Below are 16,120 nucleotides of genomic sequence, written 5' to 3'. Positions count from 1 at the left end.
AGTTTTTTATTTTAAAGATATAAGAACAAAGCATATTTAATTACCTCTGTATGTGATAAAATTATCACTCTAAATTATATATCAGTAAAGATTAAATTATTCCCGAAAAATAAATTATGCCAAACATATGCTTCATCCCTCCCACCTACAATAGAAAAGTGGAAAGTTTTTGCCAGTTTCTCCTCCTGGCCTAAAATGCATTAGTTTAGGCTAGAAAAATCCTTGATCTCAGCCAGATTTGTCTGACTCCATCTTGTTTTTATCCTACTTTCAGAGTTCTTTTCTTCTTTAGGAAGTACCACTGATACATTTAGCTTCCTCCATGCTAGGTCCTTGGTTTTTTTGTTTTCTTTAAATTCCCCTAGAGGTTCATACAGGCTTTTCTTTTTTACTCATGTATAGCACAGGAGGCATTAAAGAATATTTACAATTCTAAATCATACAGAACCATGTCTAAAGAAAATTCATAGTTTAAGGACAAAAATAGCATTCTGCAATTTTCCATGATCTTTATGTATCATGGTCTTTGCATGTCATAGCTGTTTTTGTTCAACGGTTTATTTTTTTATACATGTTGACTGGTAAGGAAAAATAAGAACTACAACAGAAGTCATACACAATACTTAACACTGTAAATCAGAGCTAAGAATAAAAGTAACTATATTTTTGTTTCCAAAAAATATGAATGCTCATAAGCATTTAAAGAATACAAGATAAATAACTTCAAATAAAACACTAAATTATAAAAACATTTTCTATTATCTACATGAATGTGTTGGTTATGTTACATACACTAACAGAAAATGAAAATAAGAAAAGCAGCCAATTTTACCAACCAAGTAAAGAATTATAAATGAAAACCTTCAGAATTTAGTAAGTATGAATTCTTTCTCTTTTACCAGCCAAATAACACATACACACTAAACTAAATCTAAAAAATTAATTAGAACAATAAAACTAAGGATTTTTAGGACCAATGGAAGAATTAACAAAAAGTGGACACCAAAACTAAGCAGATTGTTACCTGGCGCTTCATTGCATGCATTTCTGTTAGATTGCTGTAGTATTCTCCTAGCATGTGCTGTAGGAAAGGGCAGACATAAGGATGAACATAAAATGTGTATGAATAGTAAAGACAGGGTCTGTAACATGAATAAATGAATGAAAAAAAGAAATAAGCAAATTTCTTTAAAATCGTTTGCCTGAACTGAAATGTTATCACAAGGTATGGTTTATGCTCTGTTTAAAAATAATCTCTCTTCAGGGAAAATATCAAAAGATCTGCTATAAACTTGTGTTGATGTGACTGATGATGACTATCATAATAAACTTCTACCATTCACTCTTAGAAGCATACACATCAAAGGGAACCCCCCACAACCCCCGAGGGAGAAGAGGACTGTATACAGTTCAATACCAGCAGCCGTATATGCTACAATCTAATGATCATATAACAAAAACTACTCTTAGGTGCTATAAAGAATTTTAGGGTAATGGTTAAAACTATAACTGTCTTTTTAGAAAAGAGGAATATTTATATTATTCAAACATTTTTTTAGTTCACCAAAATTTGATGCTTATATGTTTCTAAGTGACAGTAATAAGATCTGAAGTACTATGACCAACTATCAATTATTTAGGTAACTGACATCTAAGTTATTAAGCCTATCAATTTAGTGCCTTTCTCCAACCTCCACCCAACTGTTTATTGTTTGAAGACATCAGTATTTGATAAAGATAGTGAAAGGAGATGGAAACTACAAAACTTTGGTAAAATGCTAGGGTCGGAACAACAGAATTGATATGTTTGACAAAAGGATCTTGGACTTAACAGGAGACCAGGAATGAAACTTCGGTTCTACCATCTGCTAGCAATACAACCTTGAGGAGGTCATTTCAAAATATGAATAAATGTGATGTTTCTTTTCTGATTACAAAAGTAATAAATACTCATTATAAGTTTTATAAAATATAGAGGAGTTTAAAGATAATAAAACCACTATTAACATTTTGATGCATTCTCTTCCAGCTTTTTTATCCAGATTTTTGTTTAAAATAGTTGGAATCATAATGTTCAGTCAACACCTAAATCCCAATTTCTTCTTTTCACTTTTGTTTCCTTAGGATGGATGCCTACAAGTACTGGGTTAAGGGCATGACATTTTTCCCAAAAACCTGTACCAGTTTATACTACTGGTCCTTTATGAGCACTGGGAAAAAACAGGCACCCCCTCTAATCATGTTTCCTCATCTGCAAAATGAAAACAAAATGAATTCAAAGGATTATGAGGCTCAAATGAGATGAGTAATTTGTTTACTTTGTAAACAGTAAAGCATACTACAAATGGTAGCTACTATTATCATTTTCACCAAGGGTCTTACTGACAACTGAAAATTTAGAGTCTATATTTACTGCCTGCCTCTCCATATTTCTTTGAGACGTACTTATTCTTTATAAATCAGGGATGTGCCAGTATTTACTTAAACTAAAATGGCGGCAAATACTTATGACTCCATTCATTCAATAAACACCCACTGAGTGCCCACCACGTGTCAGGTTCCATGCTAACATTTAAGATACAAATATGAAAAAATATTATCTACTGCCAAAGGAACCAAAAAGGTGATACAGACACTTAAACAAGTAAATACTACATAATGTGATACAGGCAACAAAAGAGGTTTACACAGGTTATGACAGAAAAACAAAAAGGAGAAAGGGTAACCTCTCCCAGCTTGGATTTGGATACAGTTCCAGAGTTGCAGAATTAAGATTTTACTTAAGAGCCAGCAGAGACAAAGGCCAACAAAGAGCAAAAAGGACCTGAGGCAGGAGGGACAACTGCTGAGGTAAGACAACTGCTGAGGTGGCTATGGGAAAACTTCAGTTTAGTGCCACTGAAAGAGTCAAGTTCAAGGCACAGGGTGTGAGAAATGAGTCTGGAGAGGCAGGAAGGAATCAAATCTCTGCTGGTCAGATATGTTACATTGAGGCATCTGGGCTTTCTCCTGCAGGCACGGTGAAGGCCAAAGATTTTAAGCAGGGGAACGATGTGATTTTGTATCCAACTCTTATTCAGATAATATTTTCAGAATTTCAAATTAGGAGTACCAAATTAATGTCAACTATACTTGTTCATTCAGAATTTTATCAAAATGCATCAAAAGGTAGTATCACAATAATAAAATATATTTCCAGTTTACACTTCTTGACATCAAGAACTGTGTACTGTAAACTCTACTATAAAACCTTTCACATGATAGAAAAGTGTGATAGATGAATTTTAAGCTTGTTTTAATATAGCTTTTCAAATCTAAGGTGAAAAGTCCTTAAATTAAAACAAACCAAAAAACGAACATACCTGAAGACATTTCTGTAGACCTACTATATCTTAGTACTTTTTCCAGCTGCTCATGATTCTTTCTGCTGAATACTTTTGCTTGAACAGGCTCTTCAGTCTGGGCTGAATGTCTGTTCCTACTTTTGCAAGGTTCACATGTGCTAGACATACTGGCACTTTCATACCCTTGAGTAAAAAAAGTGACAACTGTTATCAGTTGCAACTAACTCAAACTGAAAGGGAAATTGATTTCCATAGTGAAACAGTATAGGTCACTCAATTTAGAATGCTGTGAAGGCCTGGTATAACTAGAAATCAAAATAGTAAATAGTATGTTTCAGAAAAATCTTTGCGATAACCTTTGTAGGCACAGGATAACAGTAATGAATTCTAACACTTCATTGTCCTTCGATATTCATCTCAATGAATACATCCCAACTCAAACTACATGGTAGATAGACCTTATATAACCCAAATTCTCTACTAGACTCCAAGCTAACAATTTTTCAGTATTAGGAAATACAAGAAAAAATCACATCTAATCTATATATGTCCATGATAGACAGAAGAATAAGGGGCATTAAATAATCAGATGTCTGCTTTTGTATACCTTTTGTTTAATATGACTTGGTATAAAGCCTTCCCCACCCATAGGTTATACATATATTCTATTAACTCTTCCAAGTTTGGGTATTAATCTTTTTTTCAGTTACTTTTCGGCATCTAGCACAACGTAGGAATTCAACTTTATTTTGTTCCACATGGATAGTTGGTTACACCTACCCTTTTCCCATTGAATTAAAATGCAACCTTGGTCAATATATTAAATCTCCACATTTATTGGGTTTTACTTCTGGGCATTCCATCTGTTTAACTTATCTATTCCAATGCCACAGAAGTTCTACACTATGTTTAAACACCTGGTAAGACAAGTCCTATCTAGCTTCTTTTCTTAGCTATTTTTGGACACTGGTCCTTCCACAGAAGTTTTGAGATCTTTTTCCCCCAATTTCAAAAACAATCCATGAGGATTCAAAATAGAAACACATTGAAAGTATTTATTAATTTGAGGAGAATTTACTTATTTTTAAATATTTATTTATATATTTATTTGGCTATGCCAGGTCTTAGCTGCAGCACAGGGGATCGTTGTTGCAGCGTGCAGAATCTTTAGTTGCAATTTTATAAATTCTAACTTAAGAACACAGTTATGCTTTTATATTTGCTTAATCTTGTTTCGTGTTCTTCAAAAAAATTTTTATAGATCTCGTACATTTCTTGTTAAATTTATTCCTAAGTATTTTTGGTCACAGTAGCTTTGGATACTACTATGAAAATACTCCCTGCCACTTCCATTTCTACTGGGTATTACTATGATAGAGAAAAATATTTACACACTTATTTCATAATCTTATTTCATAATTACTTTACTAACTTAGCTAACTTAGGTAGCTGTTTTCCAGTGTCTCTCGGGCTAGCTTAGAAAATATATAAAATTTGTTTCCCTCCTTTTCAAATATTTATTCCAATCATTTAATCTTGTCATAATACTTTCCAACCAATGCTAAATAATGATGGTGGTAGAGAGGGAATCCCTGTTAATTCCTAATTTTGATAGAGATATCTCTGGAGTATTTTCAATTACAATAGTGCCTGTAAGTGGCATCAGCTAACAGCCTCTATTATATTTAAATAACTGCCTCCCTTTCTAGGTGCACTTTCATTAGAAATGACTTAAAATTTTATCTAACCTACCACTACCTGTAATGTGGTTGATATAATCAATTATATTGACAGATTTCCTGAAAATAAATCACGATTACATTTCTATAATAAACCCTGCTACCAACAGTCTAATACTCTTTTCATATACTGGCAGGTTCAATTTGTTAGTATTTTACTTTTGAATTTACATTAATAGCCGAGATTAAACTACTGCTTTCTTTACTGAACTGTTACCTCTCCTTTTCACCTTCCCTTATATAAAGGTCTCTATCTGATTCATATGTTGTCTCTATAGTTTTCTTCAGATAGGATACACCAGTATCTTTTTTCAGCTTGACAGGTGAAGAGTCTCTTGTCCGAGAGTAGGATTCTTGAGTTGTAGTCCCTTTTTGTCCACGAACGGATGTCATTTCACTTCTACTTTTTTAGGTTTTAAGTAAGACTGTCTGATGTCAATTTGTTTTTTTTCTTTATATGTAACTTGTTCTTCCAACTTGGAAGCTTAGAGGATTTTTACTTTTTCCTCGGAATCCAGGAACTGTATCAGTCTATACACAGGGGAGAAGGGGTATGTACTTTCTCTCCGTGCCTCCTGGCTGGGCAACAGTCAGCTATTTTGATCTGCGGTCTTGAGTCTTTCTTCATTAAAGATTCCCCTTTATTATTTGTTGAATTACTGCCTCTCCACTTTTTTTTTTCCTCCTTTAGAACTCCTTGTATATCAGATCTCCAAGATTTGTCCTTAAGCCTCTAATCATTTCCCTCTTTATTTTATCTCTTAGTACTTTTTGCTCTGTGTAATGACATAGTTCTTCCCTTTAATTTTCTAGGCCAGTAATTTGGAACTTAATAGCATTTGTCCTCTTTTTCAAATAATCTAAACATTAAATGTGAAAATCATTTTTTCTAGTTCTCAAGAATTTACGTTATAATTCAATCTGCTTTTTAAAAATAATTCAATCTGCTTAAGTATTCTTATCATTTTGCTCAAGTGAATATTTCCTTCAATAATTCTGTTTTGACTAGATTTTACCTGTTCTAGTGGTCTGCTTCCATGACTTCTGTCTGGCTGCTGGTCCCTTTTATGTGCACTGTTATGTTTACTGAGTTAGCCCCGACTCTTATCTACCCTTCAGGCTGGACCCGACTGCTGGGCAGCCTTAATGGCAGCACGCTGGCAGTGCTTGGGAGCCTCATGCCCATGGTGAAGCAATGGTCTGGCTGGCAAGCTGTCAGCCTCCCATCAAGACGATAAAGAAGGAAGCCTCTCGACCCCTCAGGCTCCTCAGCTGCAAAGGTAAATGCTTTACCGTGTTCTGGGTAGGCAGGATGCCGCCTCTTTTTTCAGTGACACCCTTTCCCATTAGTACTTTGAAGTGGCAAAAGACTGCTACTCTTGGAAGGGAGGGAAGCGCCCTCCCCGTGGAAGGAGGGGTTGCATGGATCTCCTCCAACCAAGTTTCCTCTAAGAACCACAGGGCTCTGATTTTTACTCACTCTCTGAAAGAGCCAGCAGAACCTAAAGCCTTGCTGCTTATCTCTCTAGATCACAACGGCTGCTCTGTTAATAACAAATTAGTTCCCAATATACTGTCAAATTATTCTCTGTGATATCCTATCTGGATTCAACTTCCCTTTCTTTCTCTAAGGCCATCATTCAAGTTACGACTTCATCATCTCATGTATAGGTTCCTGATTTCTTTGTTGGTCTCTCAGACTCTCAAGCCACTCTCATTCAATCTGCATGAAACTTACCGGAAAAAGAGCCCTGTTGGTTACTTTGGACTACTACATAAAAAGCAATAAAAGGTATGATTGCCAAGAGTAATATGTAAAATGATATAAATGGTAGTACTATTGCTTATTTAATTAACAGCAAACATAGCTCTGAAGAAAATAAAGTATGTTATTCTAACAAGAACATTTATATAAATGAAATTAAGCTTCTAACTGCTGTTACTGAATCATGTGAAAAGTGCTGAATGGATTCTAACCAAAATTAAAATATATATTATGCAGCATACACAAAATTCTCTTTAGGGAGCCCCAGTAGTGAGGGAAAAAAAAAAAATCAGTCTTCTTCCAAAAGAGCTAAGACTGTGAAGAGAAGCATGCTATAATTTTTAAGATGCTATAAAAAGAGGGAAAAAAAAAAAACCATGGTTTTACATGAGTCCCAATTTAAAAATATCAAGGGCTAGATTTCCAAAGTTAAGGTACTACTGTTGATTTGCTTCTCTTTGGGACACTTTAATAGTAATCCTCCAGGGAAAGTAGAAGATTTAATGAAAGTCAGTAATACTTCAGAGTAACACTGGCCAGGCCAGCTGATATAACAACAGCAACAATGACATATGATGGTCATTATTATAAGGGGGTTATCTCCTGTCTTTCTCAGCACAAGTGGCTGACAGAGCTGGAAGAAACAGTACTTCTAGTTGTGTCTCCAATACAGGGAAACAGCTCAGCCACAGCACCCTGGAGACCTTCCATGTACCTACACAGGCCACACTGGGAAGGACTGAACCGTCGCTGAATCTAAGTCTTGGCAGAAGGCCTTATGATTTTCCTCTCTTTCCCCTGAAAGGCTGTCATGAGAGAACTTCTCATCTCCTCCTGGGCTCTGATGAAAACATGAGACCAGTTCGCCTCACCCCCTGAGGGTACATCTCCATTCTTGACTGTGGTTTAGCTACAGCGCAGCATTGGCTCCTAGGCTACAGGGTGCCCCACCACTCATGATGCAACTATCATCTGGCCCCTTCTGTTTCAGCGTCGCCCTTGTGGTGAGTGGAATAAGGGACACAGGGAGCTGGCACCTTTGGCTACCCTTCCTTTCTCTGACTTCATTAAATAATAAACTCTGAATCTAAAATGGGCCACATCTGTCAGGGCTTATCTTGCCTAATGCGAGACATCCATTTTATCTCAATCTTCATTAGTGAGCAAGAAGAGTGGGGGAAGAAAGAAACGAAAAGATTCAGGGCTGGGTGGAACCCAGAAGTCAGTATACTAACAGTCCCATCCAATTTCCCAAGACAAGAATGAGGACCATCTAGACTATATGCTTCTACTCCTCTCTAATACCATCAAAAGAGGAAATGGGTCTGGTAGAGTGTAGCCAAATTATGGGTCTGTAAACCAAGTCATATGTCTGATAACTCAAGTACCCAGCAAGGCAAGAAGTCATGCTCAACTCATAAAGTCTGAATTTGAACTGAAGCTTAAAAGATAATTAGCACATAATTTGTAAAATCTTACTTTGCATGCAATAATATGTATCTTTATATATAAAGACCTTTTAAAGATTACCATCATTGGTACATTACCATCATGTGAAACAAAGTCAAATAAAGATTTAGCATGCTACTTCTGAAAGACTGTCAACATGTGCAAAAAACATAGAAACAGCTCAAATCTGGAACAGTATAACTGGCTGTACTATATCTTTACCTTTTTTTTTTTTTTTTTGCGGTACGCGGGCCTCTCACTGTCGTAGCCTCTCCCATTGCGGAGCACAGGCTCCGGACGCGCAGGCTCAGTGGCCAATGCTCACGGGCGCAGCCGCTCTGCAGCATGTGGGATCTTCCCAGACCAGGGCACGAACTCGTGTCCCCTGCATCGGCAGGCGGAATCTCAACCACTGCGCCACCAGGGAAGCCCCTGTACTATATCTTTTAAGACAGCAACTTAAGTCCCACTGTGCTGGCCTATTTGTCATATCCTATTTCCTTCCCCAGTTCTCTCATCTTCTCTTCTTGCTTCACCCTGACTCTATATTACTTTTCCTATTGTTACTACAATTTGGAATGCTTTCCAATCTTCCCTCCATCAACCTCCATTCCTAATTCCTTTAAGATAGAGTAAACATTCTTTCTTCTAAGAAATCATGGCTATTCCTATCCCACAAAGAGAACAAACGCAACATAAATTAGTGGTCTAGCTCAGCACTTCTCAGACTTTAATGTGCATATATTCATATTAAAACATCGGGAATCTTGCTAATACGCAAACTGAAAAACAATGCGTATTGATTCAGTTGGTATAAGGTGGGGCCCAAGAGTCTGCATTTCTAATAAGCTCCCAGATGATGCGGATGCTGCCTGTCCATGGTTCACATTCTGCATAGCAAGGACTTAGCTCATTTGATTTTGCTACATATTATTTTGACTCTGCATATATTAGTTTGGTTCTGCTATCAGGTCTTTTACCTTTGTGTGTGCACCTTAAAGTGGAGCTCCCACTAACAGATGGTCTTAAAGCCCTCTTGAACAAATGTGAATGTGCATTCTTGGCAAGTATTTTTATACTGAAGTATGAGAAAAGAGAGCAAATAGATCAGAATGTCAATCTTTGCCTTGAAGTAAAAGAAAAGCTGAATTGTATATCTGGAACCATAATTCTTCAGAATAAAGGGGTTTCAAAAATACAAATACACCAGGATTTCTAGGCTCAGGCAGACATGGCCATATGCTGGCTGAGTGCCCTCTGAGACCCTGCTACTCAAACTGTAGTCCACAGACTACACTGTCAATGCTGATCAACAACGCATGGGAGAACTTGTTAGAAATGCAGACTATCAGGTCCCTCCTCAGACTGATGGAATCAGACTCTGACTTTAAGCAAGATTCCCAAGGAGATTTGTATGAAACATTATCAAGTTCAAGACGCACTGCCCTAGCACACTCAAAATAACCAGCTGAATGAGAGGATGCTGGGATAACAAAGGTTAGTTTCTTTCCATTTACTCATATGACAAAAAGCATTTTGTTGGAGCAACTACGTTAAAAAGAAGTTCAGGACTACCCTGAGGGCCTCTCTCAAAATGGTCACTATCTACTTAAATCCTCTCTAGTGGCACCAAGAGTGACCATGGAGAAGGCATCGTAGTTGTATTTTCATTCATTTGAACGGTTTCAGATCACTAATCTACTAAGTAATCAGCTCCTCCCAAACCTAAATAACTGAAAAATTATTTCAAGGATGATAATGTGTATGCTGAGAAAAATGTTACCCCTGTTCACGTTTGCTTGTTTAACCATGAAATCAGATTCTTTACATGGGAGTAGGAGTAGCAGCCCAGGACTTTAGGAAACATGAGGTACTGAAATGAAAAAAACCGTACATGTATTCTTTTTCACATCCATAGTTTTCATCAGATTTTTCAAGGGTTCCATTATCCAAAGATGGCTGAGATGAATGCTGCCAAAGCTTACAAGTGGATTTTAACTGCAGAGTGTCCCAGGACCTTTACTACACTTATAATGCACTGTGAGCTTTCAAGAGAGGAAGTTAGTAGGTGCAGTGAGTTTTCACAATTTTCTGATTATAAGCCTAGAATATTTTGCTCTTAAGCACCAAATACTATCTCCTTGAACGCAGAACGACCTTTCAAGGCCACAGCCAAAAAGTGTCCCTTGCAAACTGGAAGGAGCATCCTTTAACTATAATATTCCAGATTTTAGCTAGTAAATCAATTTTTAACCAGTGTTAGACTTCACTAAGTTCTTCAAAAATCATAAAAAATCTATTTTTTAAAGAAGTGGCATGCAGTGAACACTATAAAGAGAACTTTGATATTATACTCAATGACAAGATTCAATAAAATATTGATTAATGTTTTCTCCTATTAACTAAGGTTCAGTTCCTGAAGGACTAAGAGCAAACTTTTTCTAAAAGTGACTTCACCTACATGATATCCAAAGACTGCAGTGTAGTCAGAGGCCTGCATTTCTTTAAATGAATCCATTGCGGATCTAGCCAGAAGTCACCAACAAGGTCTTGCACGTAATATTAAACGAGAGAACAGTAAATGTTACGAGCTCATAGGAACCACATACATAGTAAGAAGTTTTAAGAAGCACAAAAAAGAATAAATGCCATGTTTTAAAATAGCTACACCATTAAACCCTATTTGATAAATTTTATTTAAAAAGTTCTCAAAGGTAACTAAAAATGACTTTGCTCAGGTGGGTCTACAACAGTGCCTCCTCAACAGCCACACCGAAATGATACACGCCAACATGTGAGAGTAAGCGTACCAACATTTATGCTGATCAAGTCAACAAATTTCTGTACTTACCAATATTTTTAACTCTGCTTTTCAGCTGAGTAGAATGCCTCTTCTTACTCTTTGATTTGGGAGTTTTATCTTTAGATGCCAGGCTGGCCTGTGCAGATGCTTTTCTTGACTTGAATGTTTTAGTTACTGTTGTTGGATCTACTGGGTCAGGCATACTGCTAAAGCTTTCTAACGACTCTTCATCAAATTGGCGTCTTCTCCTACTGGTATCTAATTGATTTTTGCGATTACTATTTGTTGTTTTCTTTACAGACACTGCACATCCAGTCTTGAGAAATGGTTTTTCTACTTCACCTTCTTGGTCATATAACCATGGTGTCCTACTGTTCTCCACCTCCTCTTCGGGCTGTTTTTGATTCCTTACCAATGAAAATAAGTTTTTATATATTACAATGATATATTTCTATATCTACTGAAAACTCCAGATATACTTAATTTACAGTCTACTAGTAGATTCAGGTAAATAAAAACTGTCAACAGGCTATAAAAATATTCCCACAAAATACACATTAAAAATGAAAATGTTACACAGGCTAAGGTACTAAATTACTTTAATCTTAGACCTTTCTCACTAAACCATTTTCACTAGTGAGACTTCCAAACCAAAGGTCCAGCATTCATGATGGAAAGAGTGGGAAGGTAAGATCAAGGGAGGATGGGACATACAAGGAAAAAACAAAAAACTTAAAGAAACAACTGAAAGAGAACCACAGTAAAAAGTTTGGAAACATACATGGATCTGTGTCACCTAAAGCAGTTCAAATATAGCCAGAAGCTGGTGAAAACAATTGGCCATGTAACTAGTAATTTATTTCTCTGCACATTAAGTCTTACTTAGCTCTGTTAGCTTAGTGTCATTTTCCAAATTCTATCTGCTAAACTTTGGCATCCCTTAATATGTTAATAGGTATTCACTGGTTATCTAAATCTGGGAAAAAATACACAAAACAAAGTTAAACAGGTCTGCAGTACTTCTCAGAACTTTCAATATGCCAATGTGTTTTATAAATGTCTTCGAAGGGAACATAGTGAACATGCTGTCTGAAACTTTTTATTACAGAACCTGACATGGACAACAGAGTTCCTAAGAATATAATTTGGGAGACATTGATCTATAGGGATTAATTTAAGACAAAGATTAACAAACCTACAGTTTACATGCCAAATTCAGCTTGCTGCCTGTTTTTTTGTACGACCTGAGAGCTATGAATGATCTTTATATTCTTAAATCGTTGAAAAAAATTAAAAGGAGAAATATAGTTTATGAGACATGAAAATTACATAAAATTCAAATTTCACTGTCCATAAATCAAGTGTTCTTGGAACACAGCAACTTATCTGTTTACATATTGTTTATAAATGCTTATGTGCAAAAATGGCAGAGATAAATGGTTATGACAGACACTATGGCCTGCAATATTTACTACGTAGTCCTTTATAGGAAAAGTTTTCTGACCCGAGCTAACAACTACAATGTTTTATCTGACCTCTTTGTTATCTCCAGCCATTTAATTCAGGGAACCTATAATAGCTGAAATTTTGGAAAGAGATGAGGTCTAATCTGAAGTAGGTCTAATATCTAAATTAGTAATACTCAGATGCATCTTTTTTTTTTTTTTTACTACCAATTACATATAAACTATAGATAATAATGAAGTAGGGACCTTCCAATAGGAAGACCATTCACTAAAGCTTTGAATAAATTTTTATTGCTTGTGATGGAGATTCATTCAACCACCATTTCTCAATGTCAATTGAGCACTAAACACTGTTTTAGGCTCTGACAATAGAATACTTTCACAGAGTAACACAAGATTTAGTAAGAAAAAAAGGTTAGTGCAGATAAGAAAAGGAGTCAGGCAAGGTCAGGGAGGTCTACCACAGGATTCCTGGAGGTGAACACCAAGTTGAATTCTAAGAATTTTTGGTTAATTAAGTAAAAAACAAAACCAAAATGTTCATGATTTAACAATTAAACTGTCAAAATGCTAATTTAAGAGGCTGAGACATGCCCACACACCTAACTAAAGAGAGAAGTAATGTGACCTATATATTTATAAAGGGATAGGAAAAACAAAATCAGAGATACTTCTGACAGAACAAGTATTAGGCTCAACTGACCTCTGATTTTTCATCCTTTTAAAAAGTTTTTCTGAAGTAAATAACAACAATAAAAAGGCTATAATCTTTTTACCAGCGGGCTATCAAAATCATTTTCTGGATTAAAACAATCATTAAAAACATTATTTATCAAGCCATAAAAATGCTTTAAAGAATGATTAACCTGAGCCAATCCAATGAGTCTTTCACACACTATTTGGGTCAAAATTATAATTGGGAAGATTATCGTATTAAAAAATAATAAATGTGGGCTTCCCTGGTGGCGCAGTGGTTGAGAGTCCGCCTGCCGATGCAGGGGACGTGGGTTCGTGCCCCGGTCCGGGAGGATCCCACGTGCCGCGGAGCGGCTGGGCCCGTGAGCCATGGCCGCTGACCCTGTGCGTCCGGAGCCTGTGCTCCGCAACAGGAGAGGCCACAACAGTGAGAGGCCCGCGTACCGCAAAAAAAAAATAATAATAATAAATGTGAGAAGCAGAGAGAAAAAGGAATCCTGACTATGTATTGCTAAAACTTCCTTGACAAAAGTTGTTTTTATAACCTAATAGTACTCAATATTACATTTGGATGGGCCTTAGGAACTTACTCTAATCAAGGGCCATGAATCAAACAAAGGAGTCATCACTTTGTAACAACTATCCTCCAGCAGTTAATATTAGTTTCTATTTCTACATCCATGAACAGTGAACTGGTATAACCTTAAAGACAGATATCAAATCAAGGCCAAAGACACTCTATGGGTTATGTCATATCCTTCCAAAATGAACCTCACAGGACACCCTGATCAAAACTCTGAACCGCTCTTGTACAAGGGTTAGCAGCAGGTATACGCCTGAGTGACACCTGGTAAGATGTCAAAACTTCACATTCCCAACACTATCAAGTCAGACAATCACAAACATCCTCCCTAATTACATTCTCAAGTTACAGATAATTAGATGTAATCACAAGGTGATGTTTAAGCAAATAATGGATTATGTTTACAATCAAGTACCTTTGTTTTTCTGCTCCAACAGAAGAACTACTTTCAAAAGGTTTTGGAAAAGCCATGTATTCTGTTTTCCCTGAAAGATTCTGGGCTAATGGTTGCTGCTGTTCAGTGGGTGTAGAAATATTTTGAGAAAAATCTCCAAAATTAGAAGGAAATAAAGGGCTGAAATTCATACCTAATAAATAAAAACAATGGGTAAGACAACAATAAAGAAGCACCTTTAGCCTTAAAATGAAATTAAAAAATAGTTTTAATTAAATATGCCATTCAAATCCACCAAAAGAAAAATGTGATTAAAATAAAGTAACACTCATTTACTCAATCACTGTTTTACAACTCAGTCTACTATGTTTTCAGCATTGGTGATTCAAAGATAAATACTGATCCCCAACCCCTTAAGACCTAAAAGTTAGCAAAAATAATGCTTGATATTTATCAGAGTATTACTGGGTACAAGACTCCACTGTAGGCACGTTACATGTTACTTCATTTAATGCTCAAAACAACACTGTGAAATAGGTATTATATTCATTTTACTAGTGAGAAAATAGGTTTAGAGATCAAATGCCTAGTAAATGAAAGAGCAGGTTAGATCTCGGGTCTGCATGGCTCCAAAGCTTAGGTTCTTTACACTCTACATGGGAAGTAAAATATAATCACACACTTAATATATAGTGCTGTATCAGAGGTATTTACAAACGGCTACTTACAACTTGTGGGAGAAGGGGATCAGGGAGGGTTTCACAAAACTGAACTAGATTGACTGTGAAGAATGAACAGTCTTCGTACAGGGTTGGCATGGGTATAAGGCATATTGTGACAAAAAGGAACTGCATGTGCAATTTCTTACATTATTTGTTTCTTAAATGCCTACTCAAACAACGTCTGCTGGGACTTCCCTGGAGGCACAGTGGTTAAGAATCCGCCTGCCAACGCAGGGGACACAGGTTCGAGCCCTGGTCTGAGAAGATCCCACATGCCGCGGAGCAACTAAGCCCGTGCGCTGCAACTACTGAGCCTGCGCTCTAGAGCCCGTGAGCCACAACTACTGAGCCCGTGTGCCAAAAGTACTGAAGCCTGCGTGCCTAGAGCCTGTGCTGCACCACAAGAGAAGCCACCACAATGAGAAGCCTGCGCACTGCAACAAAGAGTAGCCCCCGCTCGCCGCAGCTAGAGAAAGCCTGCAAGCTGCAACGAAGACCCAATACAGGCAATAAATTAATTAATTAATTAATTTTTTTAAAAGTCTGCTGCCAATATTTATCCACACCTAAGAACTAAAAACCTTGTTAAATTGTTTAACGGCCATTGCTTTTATAATCCTGTTAAGAAAATACGCTGTATCTGTGGATATTTATATTCACAAAGCCCTCCCAACCCTTTTCCTCTTCCTATATTCTCCGGCAAACACCTTCAACTCCTCTCCCTTCATGACTCACCTCACCTAACTGATCATTCTACCTCCAGAATGTCTTTAAAATTACTCCTTTTTCTTTACCGCTACTGCCGATGCCTTAGGTCAAGCTGTCATTCCTTCCCTGCTATCACTGCAATTGCCTTCCAGTCACCATCTATACCCTTAGCACCTTCCCTCCAATCTCAAACAACAATCACTAGCGTAATCTTTTTAAAATATAAACCTCATGCTATTCCTCTGCTCAAAATCCTCCAATGGCCCCTCTAGTAAGCAGCAGAAAGTCTAAGCTTCTTTGCACAGCACAAAGGCCTCCACTGCTCACCAGCCACATCAACTACTACTTCCCCTGTCATGGCCCTAAACACTAGCCATACTTCATGACCTCTAAATTCCCTAAGTAGTATACTGTTCCATTGCTTTGTAACTCTAAGTGGTTCCATTAATCA

The 16,120-nt window shown here is 36.9% G+C and overlaps 1 protein-coding gene across 1 annotated transcript in view; it reads right to left on the bottom strand.

Annotated features, from left to right (window-relative positions):
• Positions 1-3,510, bottom strand: part of LOC136141717 (pericentriolar material 1 protein-like) — a 28,590-nt gene extending 25,080 nt beyond the window's left edge. The window contains exons 1-2 of the mRNA XM_065899853.1: positions 3,363-3,510; positions 1,025-1,081 (exon numbers count right to left, since the gene is read on the bottom strand). Of these exons, the coding sequence (XP_065755925.1) occupies positions 1,025-1,081; positions 3,363-3,510 (205 nt within the window). The remainder of the gene's footprint in view (positions 1-1,024; positions 1,082-3,362) is intronic.
• Between the last annotated feature and the right edge of the window lie 12,610 nt (positions 3,511-16,120).

The sequence above is a fragment of the Phocoena phocoena genome, chromosome 21 (assembly GCF_963924675.1).
Source record: "Phocoena phocoena chromosome 21, mPhoPho1.1, whole genome shotgun sequence".
In the NCBI taxonomy this organism is placed as follows: domain Eukaryota; kingdom Metazoa; phylum Chordata; class Mammalia; order Artiodactyla; family Phocoenidae; genus Phocoena; species Phocoena phocoena.
Note: the sequence above shows the minus strand (reverse complement) of the source record. Positions and strands in the feature narration are given on the sequence as shown.